At 44.6% G+C, this 21,383-nt stretch overlaps 1 protein-coding gene across 5 annotated transcripts in view; it reads left to right on the forward strand.

Annotated features, from left to right (window-relative positions):
* cntn5 (contactin 5) overlaps positions 1-20,689 on the forward strand; it is a 99,856-nt gene extending 79,167 nt beyond the window's left edge. For 2 of the 5 annotated variants that reach the window (XM_061782350.1, XM_061782349.1), the window contains 11 exons: positions 823-1,010; positions 3,007-3,127; positions 4,989-5,147; positions 6,035-6,184; positions 6,286-6,356; positions 15,736-15,970; positions 16,060-16,169; positions 16,431-16,617; positions 16,699-16,811; positions 18,125-18,314; positions 19,953-20,185. In XM_061782350.1, coding sequence (XP_061638334.1) covers positions 823-1,010; positions 3,007-3,127; positions 4,989-5,147; positions 6,035-6,184; positions 6,286-6,356; positions 15,736-15,970; positions 16,060-16,169; positions 16,431-16,617; positions 16,699-16,811; positions 18,125-18,314; positions 19,953-20,041 — 1,613 coding nt within the window. In that variant the 3' untranslated portion in view covers positions 20,042-20,185. Of the gene's footprint in view, positions 1-822; positions 1,011-3,006; positions 3,128-4,988; positions 5,148-6,034; positions 6,185-6,285; positions 6,357-15,735; positions 15,971-16,059; positions 16,170-16,430; positions 16,618-16,698; positions 16,812-18,124; positions 18,315-19,952 lie in introns of all 5 variants that reach the window. The other 3 variants (XM_061782353.1, XM_061782351.1, XM_061782352.1) reach the window with 3 other exon arrangements.
* The last annotated feature ends 694 nt before the right edge of the window (positions 20,690-21,383 follow it).

Below are 21,383 nucleotides of genomic sequence, written 5' to 3' on the forward strand. Positions count from 1 at the left end.
ATTGATATCATGTTAGGGTTTCGGAGTTGTGTATATATTCAGAAACTATTCTTTGCACAAATGTCTCTGTTGCTGCAGGGTCAAATTGTACACCTGAATTTACTATAAAAGTTGTGTTTTTAGTAAAAATGTTACAAATAAATTGTGTTTTAATTTTCATTATTATTTTTCATTTAAAAAACTGCAATTTCTGGTTTAAGAAGTTGTAATTTATCATGAGGAAAAAGAACTGAATTTTATAGAAAATGTCAGACTATTTTGAAAATAAAGTTGTAATATTCTGAAGATGAAGTTAAATGTATTCATAATTATTTTTTGCTGTTAAAAATATGCAACTTGTTTAAAAAGTTGTAATTCATCTTGAAAAGAAAAACAAGTCGGAGAATTTTCTCAATATTCTTTTTTATTAAAAAGTTCCAACCTTTGCAATTTATCATGAAAAAAACATCCACAATCCAACTGAGAATGAAGTGGTCATTGTGTTTGTTTGGAATTAGTTTTTGTTTAAAAAGTTGTAATTTATCTTGAATAAAGTCCTGATTTTCGAGAAAAGGTTATGTGGAATGAGGAATGCTATAAGAATGAAATTGTGAAATCTAGTTTGTATTATTTTGAAAAAGTCACGATGGTACCGAGCGCTACATCCACTCTGTTCTTAGTCGTGTGACTTTCGGAGCATTGCGATACAGAAGTTCCACCCAATTTCTTTCATCGGGGCAGTTCCGATTGAGCCCCACCAACTGTGCCGAGCAACCCGAAGACGTCGCGGCCAAAGCTGGGCGCTCCGTCTGAGGTGACAGTGCAGCAGTTTTGTGCTTGCAGAGGCCATGCGTGTGGAGCTCAGCCCGAGTCGCGTGGAGGTGACCGTGGGTGAGAGCGTGGTGCTGAGTTGCAAGGCGCTGCACGACACCTCGCTGGACGTCACCTTCCAGTGGCTGTTCGACCACAAGCCAATCAACTTCCAGCAGGGCGGCGGCCACTTCGAGTACATTCAGACTGTCCGAGCCAAAGTAAGCAGAAGCTTATGTTCATTTTTTGGCTATGAAAAAAATTATTCTTTTTTCCATTTTTCATTCATGTTGTTTTTATTTTTCATTGATTTGTGTTATTTTATTAATAGTATTTTTCTTCTATTTTTCTTTATATTGTATTTGAATTGTTATAATTGTTTTTCAGATTATTTGTTTATTTGTATTGGTTTTTGTTTGCCATCGCTGTTATATTATACTCTGGTGTTATTTTCATTAAATGTTGAATTTAAAAATTGTATTTTTTTTTTAATCTCGCATAGTAACTTTTTTTCATGACTTATTTTATTTAAAATCATATTTTGCATTTTGAGGGGAAAAGCTTATTATGTCTTTTTTGAATTTTACATTATTTATTGAGCAGAGCCAAGACTCATCAAGCTGTGAAGCAAAGGTGGGAGACTCGAGTCACATGATTTTGACGAGTCACATGATTTGACTCAAGTCATACTCGTGTCGTCAATTTTGGGACTTGAGACTTGCTAGGTTGAAACTCATGAAAGACCGTCCGCTTGACTTGGGACTGATGAGACAATCCTGAACTACATGACGTCTTGCTGGTTCACGTTTAAAAATCCGAAATTTCAAAACAGTGTACCATTTGTCCCAGCACGGTGGCCGACTGGTCAGCACATCTGCCTCACGGTTCTGGGGACCGCGGTTCAGGTCCCGGCCCCACCTGTGTTGAGCTTGCGTGTTCTCCCCGTGCCCAGCGTGGGTTTTCTTCGGGCGCCCCTCCCACATCCCAAAGACATGTTTGCTAGGTCGATTGAGGACTCTCAATTGCCCGTAGGTGTGAATGTGAGTGCGAATGGTTTGTTTCTATGTGCCCTGTGATTGGCTGGCGACCGGTTCAGGGTGTACCCCGCCTCCCGCCCGAGGATAGCTGGGATGGGCTCCAGCGGCCCACGACCCTAGTCAGGATAAGCGGTTAAGAAAATGGATGGATGGGTAGTTATTTTTGGTGTACTGTGCGCAAACCTGGGAACCACCAGGTTAATAACGACACATTAAGTGTACAAACAGGAGCGAACACTCGGCCAACGTGCTAATGCGGCTAACGAGCGCGCAGTCTTCAGTTGGCTTCATTTTGCATTTCCGGACTACTTGCTGCAACTTTAGCTCGTCATCGCTCGCTCACTAAATGACGTAATAGCTTGGCGCCACTTTTAACGTGAAGTGGACGAATTGTCCAAGCTTCACTTGTTTCACTTCTTTTGTCAATTTGGATGCTGATGCTATGGCTAGTTAGCATGTCACACTAACACCTAACTCCACGGAGTTAACAAGACTTTTTGCTGCTATCATAATTATCTCGCCACCTATGACCGAATGACTGCCGCGATGATGTGCAGAAGAACATCTCTCCCTCTTGTGTGGTACTGCTTAAATATATGTTGTGACCGAGCAAGACTGTATGACTTGACTTATAACTTTCTTAACCCTCAATAATGAAGTTTAGTGAAGACTCCGTTTGACTTGCTTGATTTTTGCTACAGCACCTTGGGGCTTGTTTGAAACTTGAAAGTGAAGACTTGAGACTTATGACTCGCGCACACAGTATGTAACGTACTCCCACCTCTGGTGCAAAGCATGAAAAGCAGGAGCCACGTTTTAAGTCGCATTTGTCCTGACAAGTTGCCGTCGTCGTGGTCTCACCGCCGCAATGAGCAGCAGCTCCCTGTTGGCGGTGGAGGCACGCGCTGCAATTTTAATTGGAATCGATTCTAAGCAACCGTGTGAGGACCCCGCGTGAGTTTGCAGCCTACGGCGCTTCTCGTTTCTCATTTTCCAGAGCAAAAAAAGAAATAAAATAAAATAAACCATGCAAAAGCCCAGGAACGAGCGGGTTAATTTAACAAGAATCTTTTTTTTTTCTTTCCAGCCGCTTGAGCTCCGAGATGCGAAGGAATTGCCCGGTTTCCTTCCGAGCGCATTCCGGATCCTTCTCATGTCTGACTTTTGATGCTTTTTGCAGCAGTTGTCCACAGTGGATTTGATGATAAGGAGCATTTTGCTGAAGCATGCCGGGAAGTACGGCTGCAGGGCCCAGACCAGCGCCGACACCGTGAGCGCAGAGTCGGAACTTCTTGTTCGAGGTGAGCTTGTTTGTGTTGCTAGTATTGGAGCCTTAAATCGTGTTACTGCTACGAGAAGAATGGGGAAAAAGTAGGAAAATCCTGAGAATGGCATCGGAAAAATCTGAATTCTAAAGAATCATATGGAAATGTTTCAAGAATAAAGTTTTAGTATTTATGTTAAAAATTGTAAAATTGGAAGGAAAAGATATATTACCACGACAAAATTTAAAAAAAATAAAAATAAATGACAAAAATATGGCACTCATAATTGCCTCTTTGGTCATGTTTGTTTGTTCATTCTGGTGACTTTACGGCTTGTTTTTCAAAACCGTACTTTCACTTTTCCTTTATTGTGTTCCCATGGACGCCTTCCCTACCAACATTGCAATCTTAAAACCCTGCGACCATATTGCCATGAGATCATTGCAGCTCGTCTAAGAATGTATCCAGCTTATTTTTAATTGAAGCGTGTCCATAAATATTGTAGTGTGAGAGGCTGGCTTCCCCCATGTGCACAAAGTTGGTCTTAAGCGGAGCTGACAGGACCTGTCATCCGGCGTAAAGTAAATTGGGTTTGCGTTTGCTGGATGACTGGACCCACTCTTAATTTGATTTGCCCCATATCGTCGAGGCCGCAAAGAGAAGGGACCGTTTAGGATTGGTGTCTGTGTCCGGCGTCTTCTAACTTGTACACAAACCGACTTATTTTCAGACATGGGCAGGAAGAAAGTCCCAGTACTTTTGTTGCTGTACTGAAGGAGATTTTTCAGGTATCTTTGTATTTATGTTTCTTCCTTTTCGTCAAATTTTCTGGATTATTTTATGTCGCTCACATCCTAATTTTTTGAGCACGCAACGCCTCATAACTCCAGAAACGTCACCTAACCTGAGTCTCGGTGTCGCAATAGTTTTATATGAGGAATTAGAATGTAAATGCGGCATATTATATGTCCTTTTCGATTCTGTTTGTGACCGCGCGATGATGCCACTGATGTTGTGTTCTCCAGTTTAGTTTGCAAACTGCAAGTGTGTTCTCATTTTGTCAGTGTGCCTCTTTGACGGTAACCTTCTTACGAGACACCTTGATGGGGACACAGCACATTGCCTTTCATTGGCGAGAACGCCAGCTGTTCCCACACACAAACACGCACACACACACATTCCTTCCTAGCGTCTGCACGCTTGCCGCGATGACGGCGTTGACTAAACAAGACGGAGGCAAACATATGTTCGCTTTTATTAGAACACGGCGAGTCCTGACACCTAAAACCTCGCCCCCAAAAAGGCGACAATAGAGAATTCCTCTCAGATCAGCGCTCTGATTGTGTTTGCAGTTTAGTTGGCCTTGTTCGTTTGTTTGTTTGGTTGAGGGAGATTACAAGATTACTGCTATTCATGCTAATTTGTTTGTCCAATGGCCTCCACGAAGACATTATTCTCATATGGAGCAGCTGCGAATTGATTCCGACGAGAGCTTGATGTTGTTTGTGAACGCCTTCTGTTTGGATAGTTCCAAAATAACACTGCCCAGTTCCTGTGAATGTCCTCTCGTCCAGAAAACGCAGGCAACACAACGCTCTAGTGGTTAGCATGCCTGGCTCGTAGTTCTGAGGTTCTAGGGTTCAGATCTCACCTCTGGCCATGGGGTTTGCATGTTCTCGCAGTACTCTGCCTTCCTCTTATATGTTGAAGAAAAGCAGTACAGACCAGGGAAGGATGGAACTCATATTGTAGCTCTGTTGAGCAACGTGCAACGCCCCAGTGATATTTTTTGCTTGTCGGGTCTGGGTCGCCACGTTGCACGCTGCTTTCTACCACGATGGTGAGGAACCTCGAAAAATGCGAATCATTTCTTCTTCTCTTCCTCGCACCCTTTTAGGTCCTCCCGGGCCTCCCGGTGTGGTGATTGTGGAGGAGATCACCGAGACCACAGCCACCCTGTCGTGGACCCGCGGCCTGGACGACCGCAGTCCGATCAGTACCTACCACCTGCAGGCCCGTAGCCCCTTTTCATTAGGCTGGCAAACGGTTAAAACAGGTAATCGATGCAGAGTCCAATCGGCAAGATTATTTCAATTGAACTGGAAAACTGTCCAACTCTCAAACCAGCTTATCGGAAGCCAATGTAACAAGTTGAAATGCAGCAAAAAATCATTGGGGTCTGCATTATTCGTCGTGCTTTGTAACTGCAAGTCACCTTGTTGGCCTCAATTAGGAGACTCGTGCTTATTTGGCATCAGTGCTGATTTTCTGTTCTTTGGCACCAAAGGCATCCATTAGCATTAAAGCGTCGACGGGTGTTAAGAAGCTATGCAAATGAGCTTTATTGTGCGAAAAATACTCTGGATGTATTGTGAGCGTATTGCCGGGATGTTCTCTTTGCCAACATCGACTTTGTTGTGATGATAATGAGAGCGTTCGCCTGATGACGCCTTCGTTAGCATGTAGCGTCACCGAGGATTAGCAAATACGGTCGCAAACGCGTTTCTCAACCCTCCGGATTACAAGAGCTCATCTCCGTGTAAAACGTCGGCGACGACGGACTGAAATGCTCTTTGGAAGCCTTTTTCAGACAAATGACAGAAAGCGGGTTGTGACCACCCAGTTTAGAAAAATATGCATAGCTAAATATTTTATGCTCTCTTTTGTCCTGTCTTGCTGGTTGAGAACAGAACAGAATTAAATATGAACATTTGCAAGAAGTACCAAAGTACAAATACTTTCTTGGGGGCCTTTAAAATGGAAAACACAGGGACAGCAACAACACGGAGGAACATGAACCAGGGAGGGAGCATTAGCAACTTTTTTTTTTTGTATCTGTACTTCTACTTTAGGACCACCTTTGCCAACTCAAAGATTTGGAGTCAAATGTGTGATTTCTCATTTTAAATTCTCAATCCGATGACATAGTTTTGCCCGTTGCAGACCCAGAGCCCGTGACCGGGGACCTGGAGTCGGCCATGGCGGTCGAGCTCAACCCCTGGGTGGAGTACGAGTTCCGAGTGGTCGCCAGCAACGCCATCGGGACGGGAGATCCCAGCGCTCCTTCCAGAGGAGTCCGAACTAAAGAAGCAGGTACCTCCGAGCCACTGCTATTTATGAAATACACAATATAGTTTTTTGGGAGTGTACCCTCAGGGTGTGTAATGTGAAAACTTTCCTTCCGTGGTCTTCAGTGCCCTCAGTGGCGCCGGTGAATGTGAGTGGCGGGAATGGCCGCAGGCACGAACTGGTCATTTCCTGGGAGGTAAGCGGCGCACCAGCCCGATCTTTTTTTTTTTTCTTTTTTTTTAATAGCACGAACGGGGGCGGGGGGGGTGGAGGGGGGGACCCTTGAATTTCACCATTACCAATGGGGCTTTAAGACAGACAGCTTCAAAGAAGCGTAAATGATGGGCTTTGAACATAACTACTATGATGTAGTCTAATATTAACATCGTAAGTGTTTTGTGTTTTAGCTCAACAGTAACTTCTGCATAGGGATTTGATTTGATTTTGCTTCTGTACTGTCAAGCGTCTTAGCGTTGAGACAGTAAATCTGTCAGTGGCCTGTTGCTTTAAATATCGTCGCCATAAAGGATTATGGGTAACATCTTTTCATAAAGATTGGTCAGGAATAACCTGCTGAAGGTGGTCCTCTAAGTACTTCTGAGTCATGTTTAAATTCGGCCCGGAACGCACATAAAGAGAGTTAGCTCGTTTTTGTGCCGATTTTGCCCCTCCCGACAAACGCCAGACATTCTTCATTCAGTCTTATAAGATTGTCCTGAGGTCTGATGTGCGTTGAGAGTGGATTCGTCACAATTTTAGGGTCCGAAACAGGTCGGGCCCGACAATCTTAAATAATGAGCGTGTTCGATATTTATGACCAAAAGTCTTCACGTGCGTGTGGGAGAGCTGAGTCATGACACCGAGAATTGTGACGAGGAACGGAATGTAGCCAGTCAATAAGCACCGTGACTCGAGAAAAGGAGACGACTGTAAATAAAAAGAAGCATGTCTAACACGATGTCGTGTTTTTTTGTATAAAAGCGGGTTCCCCAGACAGTACTCTCCAAAGCTACCGTCATTTTGTAAGGCTCCCAGCTCCGGCAACCTTCGGGAGCGTTCGGGAAACATCGGCGCCAAGCTGGAAGTGTTGCGTCGTCTTTGTGAGATCACGTGTGATCGCGTGAGATTTCGAGTTCGGCGTTTGAACAGAATCTTTGTGCGTGCGATGTGCTGTGTCGAGATCCTCGGAGCACACCGCAAACATGACGACCAAAACTGTTGAATGCCGGATTGTTTATCTTTAGGTTTGGGGTTTTGTAGCAGATAAAAAAAAAATCTTGGAAAAGTGGCAAGATCTTTGTGTGTGTACCAGGCCGTACTTGTAATCATCCACTGGTTTGAACTGCTTTGGGTTTTACGGACAGTCCTTCTCGTCACTGTTTGATGCGTACACGGACAAAAAAAAACTCAGGTGAAATTCTTTCTTGGTGTCTCGTGGCACTTGAGAAATGTTCCGCCTCTCAAAGATGCATAATTCCGCACAGGAAACGAGTGAGAAAAATGCACACACGACGAATGTGTCCAATGGGGTGGGCGGGTTTCAGTCCATGGCACCCCCCAGATCTGCGCCCGCCTGATTGTGAGATGCTCATGAATTCCAGAGCCAAGAGTGTGACATAATGAGCACGCGCAGGCTGCCGCTACACGGGGCCATTCGTTAGCATTTGTCACTTTGTCTTACCTGGGAATACCTGTCACTAGAATGAGGGAAGGGGGAGGGGGGGGGGGGATCAAGCGTGGTTGATGGATGTCGCTGCCTCCAAAGCCTCAAACGAAACGGTTGAACAATTGCGAACATTTTACAAAATAATCACAAGCGTTTACGCTCCGTTGCGCCCGCTGTCCCGGCGAGTCGATTAGCGACATCGCGTCCGTCTCGCAACCGTCGAGAGTGGTCTCTAATTAAAACTCCGAGGAAAGTTTTTCAGCGTGGGATGAAAACTTGACAAGGGCGGAGGGGGTTATGCCTAAAAATGGAGCCGAATAAAAATAGAATGACACTCAGTGGAGCACAGACCTCCACCAAGGCCCCACCATCCTCATGTGGATCTGGGGCAGACTGCACACCATCGTAGATGCAAACACACCTTCAGCACGTGTCATCATTTGCACATTAAGATTCATGCATTATTCACCAGCCAGAAAGGGAAGTAGGGGTGTAACAGTACGTCTTTCTGATCACATTTTCACATGTTTCAGCGTATGCGTACCAAGTTCCCAGATTAAACACTGATGTCAAAAGTCCACACACCCATGTTCGAATTCCAGGGTTTGCAATTTACAAAAAAAACAAATAAATGAGACCAAGACATCATTTCAAAACTTTTTTTATAACCTGTACAACTAGATTGGGGAGCAAAAAAAGCCAATCGTTTTGAGAGGCAAAATCAAAATAAACAGCTGTGGTTGCACAAGTGTGCACACCCTCTTATAAATGGAACAGTGGCTTGTGTTCTTAATGAACCAATCACATTCAAACTCAAACTTGAAAGGGAGTTGTCGTCACAGTGGAGGGAATTGTTTCCAATTCCAGCAAACACCTGCGGGGGTCCTCTGAAGTGGGCAAATAAAGACGCACAAAACATCTATGGCCTTGTGCAAAACATGGCGCCAGATGGCCGCGTTCTTCACTGGACTTCAGTTCAGAGTGCATCACAGGCTGCATACAGTATTTTGCTTTTTATTTGGCTTTTAATGTGACACCTTGTGTAAGACTCCAGCGAAATGAATGAATAAACTGAATACAAAATGTATAAACACATATTCAATATGTATAAGAGTTGTATTTACTAATACAGTAAAATATATATTTCAAATTAATTAATCATCAATGAAACAATTCTCTTTCAAAGAAATCTAGCAGTGTGTAAAATAATTTCACTTTACAAATATTGAACCAATTCACTGTGATCAATTTATTTCAACAAATAATACATTTATTTTAAGTAACCAATTTTAAAGGGGGGGAAATTGCTCAATGAATGCACCAAATATTACAGGACTCTTGATAATGTAATTATTAAGGCTCAGGCATTTGGCTCATCCCTGCTTTAGCCGTTCCAATGTACCACACAAGCAAAACCTTTGATAATGAATGTAAAACTGCCTCAGCAGAGGCAACACAATAGTGTTGAGCACAGAGAACTTTGATATGGCATCATCGATTTAGGCAGAATGCAAAGCGGCGTTTTTATTTGAAACAAACACTTTATCAGGTGCGCGTGATTTTATTTGCTGATTTAGTGATATCGTCTGAGCTGCTGCTTCCCTGCAGGACAAAATCAATAATGAATTAGCTTGGAATAAAAACGATCGTATTAGTACGGACAAGCACTCGATATATGCTCAGGCTCTCGCAAAGATTTCCAAGCTGGGACTTTATTCATGTGTTGCATTCAATGAATGTCAATGACAAAAGATATTGTTTTACTTATACATCTTGTACAGGGGGGTCAAGACTGGATTTGTTCTGTGCTTTTTTTATTCTGCCAACAAACCCTGGGAGCAGCGCAGCCAGCGAAAGCGTGATTGTTTTCCACCAGAGCAGAGGTAGAAGTGATTACTGTAATAAGACGCGCCCGTCCACGATAAAGCGGATTATCTCATTGGAGCCAGGGGACGTTGAGCCGTAGCGCTCAACACAGAATGTAATAAAGGCGTCAAATTGTGAGGTGTGGAAGAGAATGGAGACATTTGTCTTTTTCTTTTTCGAATGAATATAATTAAAATTGGAAATAAGGATAATTAACCACAATTGATATCATAATGACAATTTTTATTTGAGTTATTATCGGAACTATGACTTATTTGTATTTCATTTCTACTTGCATTCATAGTCTGATATAGGTTTAAAAAAAAAAAAAAAAAAACGTTTAAGGCAAGTTCAGGCTCATTTCATGTAAGGACTAACATCTCTTTAATTTATTAAAAAAAACGTTCATAGAGCCCTGATTTAAGTATGAGAATTATAAAACATGTCATGCAATCAAATTAATATAATACGTTATTTTGTCTTGAATAATGTTTGTATTTTTTTATAATAATGATTTTGTTAGAGCGTCTGTCTCAGGGTTCTGAGGACCGGGGGGTTCCATCCCCGGCCTCCCGCCTGTGTGGAGTTGGCGTGTTCTCCCCGTGCCTGCGGGGCTTTTCTCCGTCCGGGCACTCCGCTTTCCTCCCACATCCCCAAATTGAAGACTCTGAATTGCCCATAGGTGGGAATGTGAGTGCGAATGGTTGTTTGTTTCTGCGTGCCCTGCGATTGGCTGGCAACCAGTTGAGAGTGGACCCCGCCTCCTGCCCGAAGATAGCTGGGATAGGCTCCAAGTGAGGACAAGCGGCTCAGAAAATGGGTGGATGGATGGATTTTGTTTACGATTAACAAGGGGATCCAAAGACACCTAACAGTCTCTCACGTGGTCACGAAAATGTTGCTATATTGTATGTGTATGCGTGTTTTCTTGTTGTTGAAGGTATATGCTATAGGTATAGTTATATCATATCAGCTTTAACATACTTTTCTTTCATAATATCTGCGTTTTTCAATATTACCAATATTGCCTCTGTTTGTTGATTGGCTGGGAGAAATCACACAGTATAGTGTAGTGTCCATTTTGTCTCCAGTTTACTCTTTGGTTCCTTGCCCTATAAAGGATGAAGATATTGAGTATATAGTATTGAGGGTCTCAGACATGGAGGAGGGGAGGACGGGGGGGGTCTCACCTGGGTCACATGACAAATGTGCTGATGAGGCCGGTCCCCACCGGCCACCTGGGACCCGTGCCGCAGTGATGAAGATGTAGTGAATATGCAATTGGGTCCCAGAAGAAGAAGACGGCGGGTCAGAACCGCTCCGGATGAACCCGTCGATGTGTATTAATGTGTTTGCAATCTCCCGCTAAAGCTAATAAATCTCACGGCAAGCGAAGGGGAAATTGCCGTGAACCGTTCGCAGGCTCTGCCCGCAGACGGGTCGGGCTTTGGGGGCTTAGGGGCTGGGGGGGGGTTTATGCGACTGAGAACGAGGCCAAAAATTTGCAATTAAGATGGTTTGAAGGACACTTTGGCATAGGGGGAGAGGTGAACAGATGTGGAATCGACTCGTCGTTATTAAGTATGGCCTGGCAGCCCAACTGCCACTGGGAGAAGAGGTGGAACCGCGGAACCGAGGGCCGTGGGCGGCGGGCGCCTTACGGAGGGGTGAGCTCCGTCCAGATGGGATGGATGCCCGCTGGTGTCAATGGCGTGGTCTCTGGAACATATTGTTGGCTTGAGTCCAAGTAGAATATTAATACAGCGGTACATTGACTTCGCTCGCATCTCAGATCAACTTTCATTATCGAAATGAATGGAATACAAATAAAATAAAATAAAATAAAACATCCCCAAAAACTCCGTTTTATATCAAGTCAAATGGCACCCGACGGTATTGTACTGTACAAGGCATACAGTCGCAAAGAATGTGCTCTTCTGTTGATTACGATTAGAAAAGCACCCCAACCTCTTGCACCAAAGTCAGCTAGGATAGGCTCCAGCTCATTTGTGAAACCTAATGAGGATCAGTGCTATCGAAAATGGACGGAAGCTCACTTTTGTGGTTGTGCGACTGCGCCGCATCATACTGAGAGCTGCTTCAAATGTTCTTCTTACTTTACTCAAGGAATAACCTTTGAGGACTAGCTTTATCACACTCATATAATCTTGCTCTGGCTTTTAGCACATTAGCCACTTTGTACTCAGTCTCCGACCGGGTAAGTTGGCTGTACTAACACGTCCGGTTCATAGGTGTGAATTTGAATGTTGTCGTTATTTTCTATGTGAGCACTGCGGTTGGCTGCTATCCAAACCAAGCTCTGCTCAGACCGGCTCCAGCTCACCCGTGACCCTAATGAGGATGAGAGTGCTGCAACAAAGTTGTTTCAATTTGTTTTTCATAAATAAATATGAAACCTTCAAAGACACTATCTAGTTTCCATCCATCCATCCATTTTCTGAGCCGCTTCTCCTCACTCGGGTCGCGGGCGTGCTGGAGCCCATCCCAGGAGGCGGGGCACACCCTGAACTGGTTGCCAGCCAATCGCAGGGCACATAGGAACAAACAACCATTCGCACTCACAATCACAGTCACGCCTACGGGCAATTTAGAGTCTCCAATTTATGCATGTTTTTGGGATGTGGGAGGAAAGCGGAGTGCCCGGACGGAGAAAAGCCACGCAGGCACGGGGAGAACATGCAAACTCCACACAGGCGGGGACGGGGATTGAACCCGGGTCCTCAGAACTGTGAGGCTGACGCTCCAACCGGTCGGCCACCATCTCGTTTCCATTTCAGGATAGTGACTTTGAAGGGGCACTAACATTAGGGAAGGTTTTTTTTTTTCAGCACTTGCGGCAATTAGTCTGGGTCTGGCCGATTAATCGATTTTCAACTCTGTTCCCAACCGGGTAGCCGGAACGTTCCCTTCCCGCTGAACGTGGAGGGTCCGCAATTTCAGGGTTAGTCGTAGGAGCCACGTTTCCTCCTCCCTTCTTGTCCGCTTTCCTCACGTAGTTGAACTGGCGTTAGCAGTAGCCGCAGTATCGCTCACTCCGGTCAGATGACCATCACCATCGTCAATCTTGGCTCACATTTTTTTACAATTGCCTTAAAATAAGAATAATAATCTGCCATTTCAAAGGCGACACAGGTTTATTTCTCAGAATATCGGGATGTTCTCTTTCAGGCTTAGAGGACAAGCACTAGAGGATGGATGGATCTTTACTATTGCGGTTGTGCCAATGCACCGCGTCACGCTGAGAGACGTTTCTAGTATTTTGCTTCCCTTTACTCGAGGAAGCACTCGATTTCAGTACTCGATTTACTGCACTGGACGCAATTGGTGTTTTCCATTGGCCTTGGGGAGGTATTCACTCATGTGAGCGAGTGATAAGAAATATGAATGCGATGATGTCTCTCCTCTTCGCCTGACTGTCATCCATAAATATGACAAGCTCCTCTCTCTTGCAACCTAACCGGTTTTCAGCACGTGCGCCATTTCCTCCGGTGGCTGCTCAACACGTTTGGGAATAAATCAGCAGCGGGTGCGAGGTGATCGATGGAGGTCCTTATTGAAGGAGACGTGGCCCTTTTTGCCGCATTCGGGAAAGCTTCTGCAATCGTCTGCCGAGGGGTCGGCGGCGGGCGGCCGGACGCCGTTAAAGCAGGATGAATGACTAAACGGTCCGCCGCTTTTCCACGGGGGCGTCCATTAGGGATGGCCTCGCAGTCACCGAGCCCATTAGGGTTTGGTCATGAGCTGAGTTATCACGCATCTGCAAATACTCATTACTTTACAGTACTTTACCTGAATACCAATATCCGTACTTTCTACCCCTTACGTTGTCCGAAGGCGCTGGCACAACATAACGGAGCACCTTTGTCATTTCTATTATTTGAAGCCAAATCTGATCCATGATGGTTGGATCGAGTCATATTGTATATCTGTGACCTGGAAATATGTATGTCCCATTCTCTGCCCCTATTGCGCCTCAGCTCCACTAAACTACAGCAGCCAAATCCTGGAACGAACAGATTTTGTCAACAACAGTTGAAGTGACACATGGAAACACATTGTTCAGTCCTGACGGTCCCCTTTTTTTTATCCGATATCCGTTTTATCGTAATGTTTCTTTGCCTCTTCCGCTAACAATTCCAATTCCATCTGTTCAAACCCAATTGTCTACTTGCAGTACTCTCTCTCCGAGGTGATTATTTACTAAATGACACATATCTCCTTTCACCCCTAAACCCAGAAGTCCCCATAGCCATACATAGAGCCCATGAAGCGACAAACACTACTACTTCTGCTCAAGTACAGGAAAGGGCGTGAGTACTGTTGCCGCCTCTGTTGTCATGAGCTGAGTTATCACGCTCTGTCCACATGTGCCCCCCTCCTACGTCCCAACAGCGGGGTCCTAAATGGCTTCTGTTTGTTCACGCCGCTCCTAAAAGGCTAATATTGAACGAGCAGCACGGCCGGCCTGTAATGATCCACTTGGATGACACCTCATTTAGCTGCGCCGACCGTGCCTGTAATGAGCGCGGTCACGGTGATTGGTCATTGCGTCTCCATCCGGGGAGGAGAGGGCTCGCTTTGGGCCAGACGTTTCAACAGTTTGTTTTCTTTGCCGATGTAGGAAGTTTTCAAGGTTTCATTTATATATATTCTTTTTTATTTCCTACTTGAACTCATTGTTTTCGCCGTACAAATACTTTCTTACTGTACTTAAGTAGAATTTTCACCACGTATCTGTACTTTACTTCGTTAATGGCAATTTTCAATCTTATTCCTCCACTTTTACGAACTAAAATGTGCACTTTTACTCTGAAAGTTTCCCCCTAACCATCTTCACCGCGGTGGTATCTTAAAGGACTAATTACTGTCAGGTTTATACTGACAGTTTTAACAGAACTGCAAACGCTGCTCGAAGTACTCTAATATGAGAAAATGACTTTTGAGTCTTAAGTACAGAAAATGTCAGCTGCTTTAAGACTTTGAATCAAGTAATATTCTACAGGGCGACCTTAACGTCTACCAAAATGATCGTAACAAGCCTGACATTTGCAACTCCGCCTTGTTTCTGTCCACATGACGAAGCGTTCCGGGTTCCATTGCCCCATTTGGCATTGCGAGACTTGGTCACTTGCCGTGTTTTCATGTTATACATGCAGAGTTGAAATTGTGTAAAGCAAGTGCAAATGTGAATCCGTGCGAGTAAAAGTCAGCCTTGATTAATATGAATATTGGCTTTCACGCAGTATCATAAAAACACATTACATTCAATGCGAAAGGCAGTGTCTCTTTTCCATATATTGCATTTAGCAAGGCCCTTAATCCACGCGGCTCACATTAATTAATTGGATTTTGTTCGAATGAATTGCGGTTTGATTGGATGGAGTTGCCGGGGGGGGGGGGAATCTCCTCCTGTCAGGAATGCCGGGAGACAAACATGTCCGTAACGAGCGCCACTGAGCCGCGCGCGCTCGCCGTCCAATCCTCACGACAGACCGCTTCTTTATGAACACTGGCAGCGAATTACCGGAAATGGAGGAAATTGCTCCGGATGAGAAAAGTTTGTTTCGTTTGTGGCAGTTCCAAAAGTGAAACTGCACAATCTGTGTGTCATTCATTCATTCCTGTTTCAATTGGCAATTCAAAGAATAAAAACAAAAAAAGATAAAGTGACTGATAATTTTGTTATTTGTTTTTTAATCTAACACAAACTTGGATAATGAGCCGTGGGACTGAAGTTGATTTTGATATTCAATTGGTTGGGTTTACGTGACCAGGAAGTTTGGTGACTATAAATTACTTATTAATAATAGACTGAACACCAACTATTTTATGGATCATGAGACGGTGAAAGTTTTATTTTGAAAATCAGATGCATCTGTCAAAAATGTCATCTAGTAAGGAAGTAAGAAAGCTAAACAAGCTAACAAAAAAGGTTAAATAGGGCAACGGGCCAAATCATGACGCACAATTACCCAGAAAGCATTTGGTCTCCCTAAAACGTCGGTCTCTGGTTTCATTCCAGCCGGTTTCGGAGGAGTTCCAAAACGGTGAGGGTTTCGGCTACATCGTAGCCTTCCGCGCCAACGGCACCCGAGGCTGGAAGGAGAAGATGGTGACGTCGGCCGACTCGACCACGTACAAGTACCGTGACGAGACCTTCCCGCCACTGACGCCCTTCGAGGTGAAAGTGGGCGTGTACAACAACAAGGGCGACGGGCCCTTCAGCCCGGTCGTCGTCATCCGCTCTGCCGAGGGCGGTGAGGTCATATTATTTGGCGTCTTTGGACATGTTTTTAGGAGAAAAACAAAACAAAAATAATCATTGTGTATGCGCATGCACGTGCAGAGCCCAGAGAGGCGCCGTCTGACGTGAAAGCGTACGCGATTTCGGCTTCGCAGATAAGAGTCACGTGGAGACCACCCGACCCCGGTCCTGGAAGACCCAAAGGATACGAGGTGCGCTCCACCAGACACTACATTGGCTACACGCCGCACAATCGGACGAGGTGGGGACCCAAGTCACGTGACTTTGACCCGAGTCCGATTCGGATTTGCCTGGAAAATGTGCAAATATAGGTTGTATGACTTGCTTAAGTAATAACTTAGTGGGGACTCGACTGGACTTGATTTTCGCCACACTTACTTGAAACTCGAAGGTTAAGACTTGAGACTTCCTTCCTCCTCCCTCTGGACACAACTGTGGTTCTGCGCGACCAGGTGAGCTACTGGAAAGCGACGGAGAAGGAGGACTCGGGCTGGAAACAGAAAACAACCAAGAACGAGACTTCCTTGGTCTTGGGGGGTTTGGACGGTAACAGCCAGTATGTCGTCACCGTCAAAGGCTTCAACGGCATCGGACAGGGACCCGCCAGTACCACTGTCGCGGCCGAGACCAGGAAAGCCCGTAAGTTCACAACTGTGACGTCGATAATACTGCGTACCTCTGATTTACAAGGCCGATTGTTTTCCTTTTGTGCTTCATCAGCTCCTGTGCAGCCTCCGGGCAACCTGCTGTGGATTCAAGAGGGCAACAACGTGTCTCTGAGCTGGGACCCGGTGAAGGCCAAGGAAAACGAGTCCGATGTCATCGGATACATGGTGATCATGCGGTTTTTCGTAAGATATGAGCAGGGCATCCGGGATTTGAAATGTCATTCTTCACATCTCGGATGCACGTTTGCAGGGCAACGAAGACAAACAGTGAGGAGAGATCATTGCCGTCGTTATCGCCAGTTAATTCATCTACCTGGAGTTGGCCTTCCTGTAGGCAAAAAAAAAAACACGGGCATTACTTATAATGATAGCATGAACATTTTATGTATTCATCAGTTGATTTTATTTTACGAAGAATATTTGATGAAATAATAATAATAATAATAAGTTCCATTCACCGTTAGTGCTCCTAACTAGTAACGCTGACAAGTGATACTGCCAACTACTGGCCTGGAATGCACACAACAGCTAGCTTTGAACATGATATTACACCTTTTACTGCATAAATACAAAACTCTGAGCTTCAAAATCGAGGCCAGAGCTTCACTGGTGCTTCAACAACCCAGAGAAAGCGAGGCTGTGGAGGAGGAGAAGAGCCGGCTGGCTTTCAAAGCTTGGCAGCTCAGAGCCCACGGGAACCTCCTCCTGGCTCGTGACCTCCGAGCTGTTGCAAGGGAGGCAAGCAAGGGGGATGGGAACCACTTTCCTTATGTTGTCCAGTCCAAATGTTTTAAAGCCGCGTACCCCGACATTTTACGTGCCACGTAAAGCAGAATTTGACCGATTGCTGGCGTTGAAGCAAATAGGAAGGACTCCAATTCATCATTATGCTCGTTGTAGTTGTTGCAATGAGCCGGTCCCATCTTGGGGTAATGGCAGACCGTGACACCAAAAGAGTATTACCTGGGCCATTCCACCATATCGGTGCCATTTGCTTTATTACTCTAAATCCAATACTACACATATTGAACTACTCAAAATGGCTCTTGGCCCAGTTTAGGTAACTTTCTTTTTTTTTTTGTCATTGTTTTATTGTACTGAAACTCCTCATTTGACAAGCAGGACAGCGTAACAGGAGTCGGTTTTTAGCATACAATTAGCAAATATGGTCACATGGCATTTTTGCATGTTAAGACAACGCACACGACAGTAATTCAGCAAAATCTACAAAAATAAACAACATCTGTTTTATTTTATTATAAGTTGACTGCCGTTACATAAAATCCCTCTTCACGCAGAACGGCTATTTGAAATTTACAACCCAAAAAAAGGTATTCAGTCATTTTTGCGAGCCCGTCTCCACATATCGCTCAAAGCGGGCTTGATGTGTGAAAAAAGCCCAATAAAAGCTGTATTTTCAGTTGTACTTGAGTCATGCAGGGGTTTGAGATTGATGTAATATGTCACAATTGTATCAGAGCATGGTGGTTGCTGCGCAGGTGTTACTCAAGCAGGAGGGCCGAGGGCACAACCAGGTGACCCGCACCGTCAACCCGTCCACCGTGCTCACCCTCCCGGAGGGCGGCACCTACGTCATCGAGGTGCGGGTCCTCAGCGAGGGCGGGGAAGGGGCGGTCAGCTCGCAAATACGACTCGTCACCTCATCTGGTAAGCTGCCAGACGAATATGTACTTCAGGATGAAAGTGACAATTTCATGTCCAATATATACTGTACAATACCCATTTTGGGTTTTTCGTTCGGCGAAACAAACAACAACACATTCACCACAAATCAGTGTTGTTGCCCAAAACTTCAAGAACAATCCTCTCTATTTATGGCTTCTTCTTTTTTTTTTTTTTTTTTTCCATTGTGTTATCATCCATGTAGTTTGGGGGGGGGGGGGGAAAAAAAAAAAAAAAAAAAGTCAAAAGCCTGCTTTGACAGTAAGGAGTATAAAGAACATCTGTTTTCAAATTTAGGGAATAAAAGGCAAAAGTCATCAGAATAACAAGTAAGGTTTAGGTAACTAAAAAAAATCAACTTGAGTACCGTTCAGTAATGAAGTATTTTTACTTCATTACTTCCCCGCCTGCTGTTTATTTTAGCACAGCTTGACCTTATCTGGTCTAATTAAGCAGTCAAAGCTGTTGCGTGAGCAAAGTTTTCATTGGCTAATACTCTTTTAATTACCTCGTCCACACACACAAAGCTTCACTGATGCGCTCGGCCAATGAAGCCGCTAGCGTAACGACGGCCAGATGAAAATGGCCGGCAGATGGTTCATCCTCACGGCCGGTTCGCTCGGTCTCGGTGTTCTGTTTGCACCCGGAATTAGTTGGGCAACGCGCCACACAATGCGGTTGCAAATATATGGTGCAGCCGTCATTGAGCCTTGGCAGTGCTGTCTTTAAAATATGAATACATAAACATTTCAAGAAATCAAATATATTTTAAAATTTCAGATCAAATCTGGCCCTATTTTGTTCTTTTATTCTTTTTGTGACCTCTTTTCAAATGTTTTTGGGTTTTTGTAAAATTCCAAATATTTCTATTAATAAAATAATGTAACAGTACTACTGATGTGTAATTCAAATGAAGTATATAATAAAATAGCGTGGTTTCTAGTTTTAACCCTCCTGTTATGTTGCCGGTCCAATTGACACGTTTTGAAATTGTGCTGTCTTTAAAGATGTAAAAAATAAAATTACATTTAAATAAAAACCTTGGAATTTATTTTGTAACTGTATCTTAAAACCTCTTCCTGAATATGTATTCATGTTCTGAAATAGTTTTATATTTCTGAAAAAATAGTATATTTACCCCAAAAGTTTATTTTTATTATATTTCTAAAATGTAATTGAAAAAAAAATGTCATATATCCAAAAAATGAGTTGCATTATTTCATAAAAAAATCCTTTTTTGTATTTGAATGCCCGCCTGTGTGGAGTTTGCATGTTCTCCCCGTGCCCGCGTGGCTTTCCTCCCACATCCCAAAAAACATGCATAAAATGGAGACTCTAAATTGCCCGTAGGTGCGACTGTGAGTGCGAATGGTTGTTTGTTTCTATGTGCGCTGCGATTGGCTGGCAACCGGTTCAGGGTGCACCCCGCCTCCTGCCCGATGACAGCTGGGATAGGCTCCAGCACGCCCGCGACCCGAGTGAGGAGAAGCGCGACAGAAAATGGATGGATGGATGGATGGATGGATGGATGATTGGCGAAACATGCATAGGTGGGTGTTCATTGTACTTGATTTGTTGAGTGCATCTTAATGACAATTGTCCCTCTCCTCTTCCTCCCGTCAGGTGTACGGGCAAAGAGCGGCGAGTGCAAGGAGAAACTGGCGTGGCCCGCGTTGCTGTTGGTCCTGCTGGTGCCTTCGGCATCCTGGTGAGGCCGCCTGCAGTCATGTTTTTCCATTTGGGGGGATAGGACACGCCCGGCTCCTTTTTTTTATTCCCTCTGCCGCCGCCGCCGCTTGCCCGGCCGGGTCGGCGTTCCCGACGAGGAGGAGGAGGAGGAGGAGGAGGAAAGGTCCGGGTGGGGGTTGTGTCATCTCATCACCCGTTTAGTTTCGTGTCCAACATCGCGCTAGTGTTGTGCTGTCGTGTGCCGTGCGAGGAGAGATTTTTTGTTTTTTTTAAGCACTCGTCTCATTGACTCCCGGGCTCTGCGAAGCGTGAACGCTTCTCGGAAAGGATGCGGCGCGAGCACGAGCGGGATCGTCGCCCGCCTCCCGCACCCGCACCCGCACCGCCTCCTCCTTCCTCCGGCTGCCCGACGAGCCAGGCGGCAGAAAACTCACTCGAGGAAAGAAGAAGTGCTTTTTTTTTACTAACCGAACCGAGACGACTCGGACTGCTTTCCAAGACTTGCTTTTTTGTACGTTGTGTTACCTTGTAGAGAAGAACACAGTGGCGTGTATCAGCTTTGTTTCCGTTGGTAGCGGCGCTTACGTGCTCGGTGGTCCAATTCGTTGGAAGGGCAGTCGGCAGCAGTAGGGACTCCTGGTGACCAATAAATGTGATGTATATTTTCAAAACCTCGTCCTCTTGTCATCTTTTTTTTCAATTGATTCAGTTGTGATTCGCAGCATTGGCCATACAATCAACCTCCGCATATTGGCGGTTCGGCTTTCGAGGAGTCGCCGAGTCACTGATTTCTTTTTTTCCCCAACCAATCCTCCTATTAGGCCAACGTCAGGTCTGATCTAAATAAATACAGCGCTGCCTTGAGATACAAGTGACCTGGCCTTCGAGTCACAAAACTGTCAATCGGCCGATAGATAGAATTTATTTTTTGATTTTATTTCAATTTTTTTGTGTGTTCTTTTTATGCTTTGACTTGCGAGCCCAAACTTGAGATACGAGCGCTTTGTGGTGGCACGTGACTCAACTCACTTCACAACAAGCAGTTTACACATGCGGACAAAATAACAATACTCACGAGCAAATAATGTTTACCCTGTATGAAGAAGTACTAATATTACTGCCGTACTGAGAACCCAAAAGAGGAGTTGAGCCTTCAGTACAGTATATCTGTATGTCTGTCTTGTACTGCCCCCAGGTGGTCAGGCGTGCACACCAGAATGTGCATTGCAGGAGAAAGTGTGACAAAAACGGTTTCATTCTTTTTCATTCTATTGAATTATGTCATTACTCAATGTTTTTATAAATTACAATATCGAGCGCTATTTTTCACATTAAAAAAATGTTGTCGTTTTGGGCGGGCTGAAA

The sequence above is a fragment of the Phyllopteryx taeniolatus genome, chromosome 8 (assembly GCF_024500385.1).
Source record: "Phyllopteryx taeniolatus isolate TA_2022b chromosome 8, UOR_Ptae_1.2, whole genome shotgun sequence".
Lineage (NCBI taxonomy): Eukaryota > Metazoa > Chordata > Actinopteri > Syngnathiformes > Syngnathidae > Phyllopteryx > Phyllopteryx taeniolatus.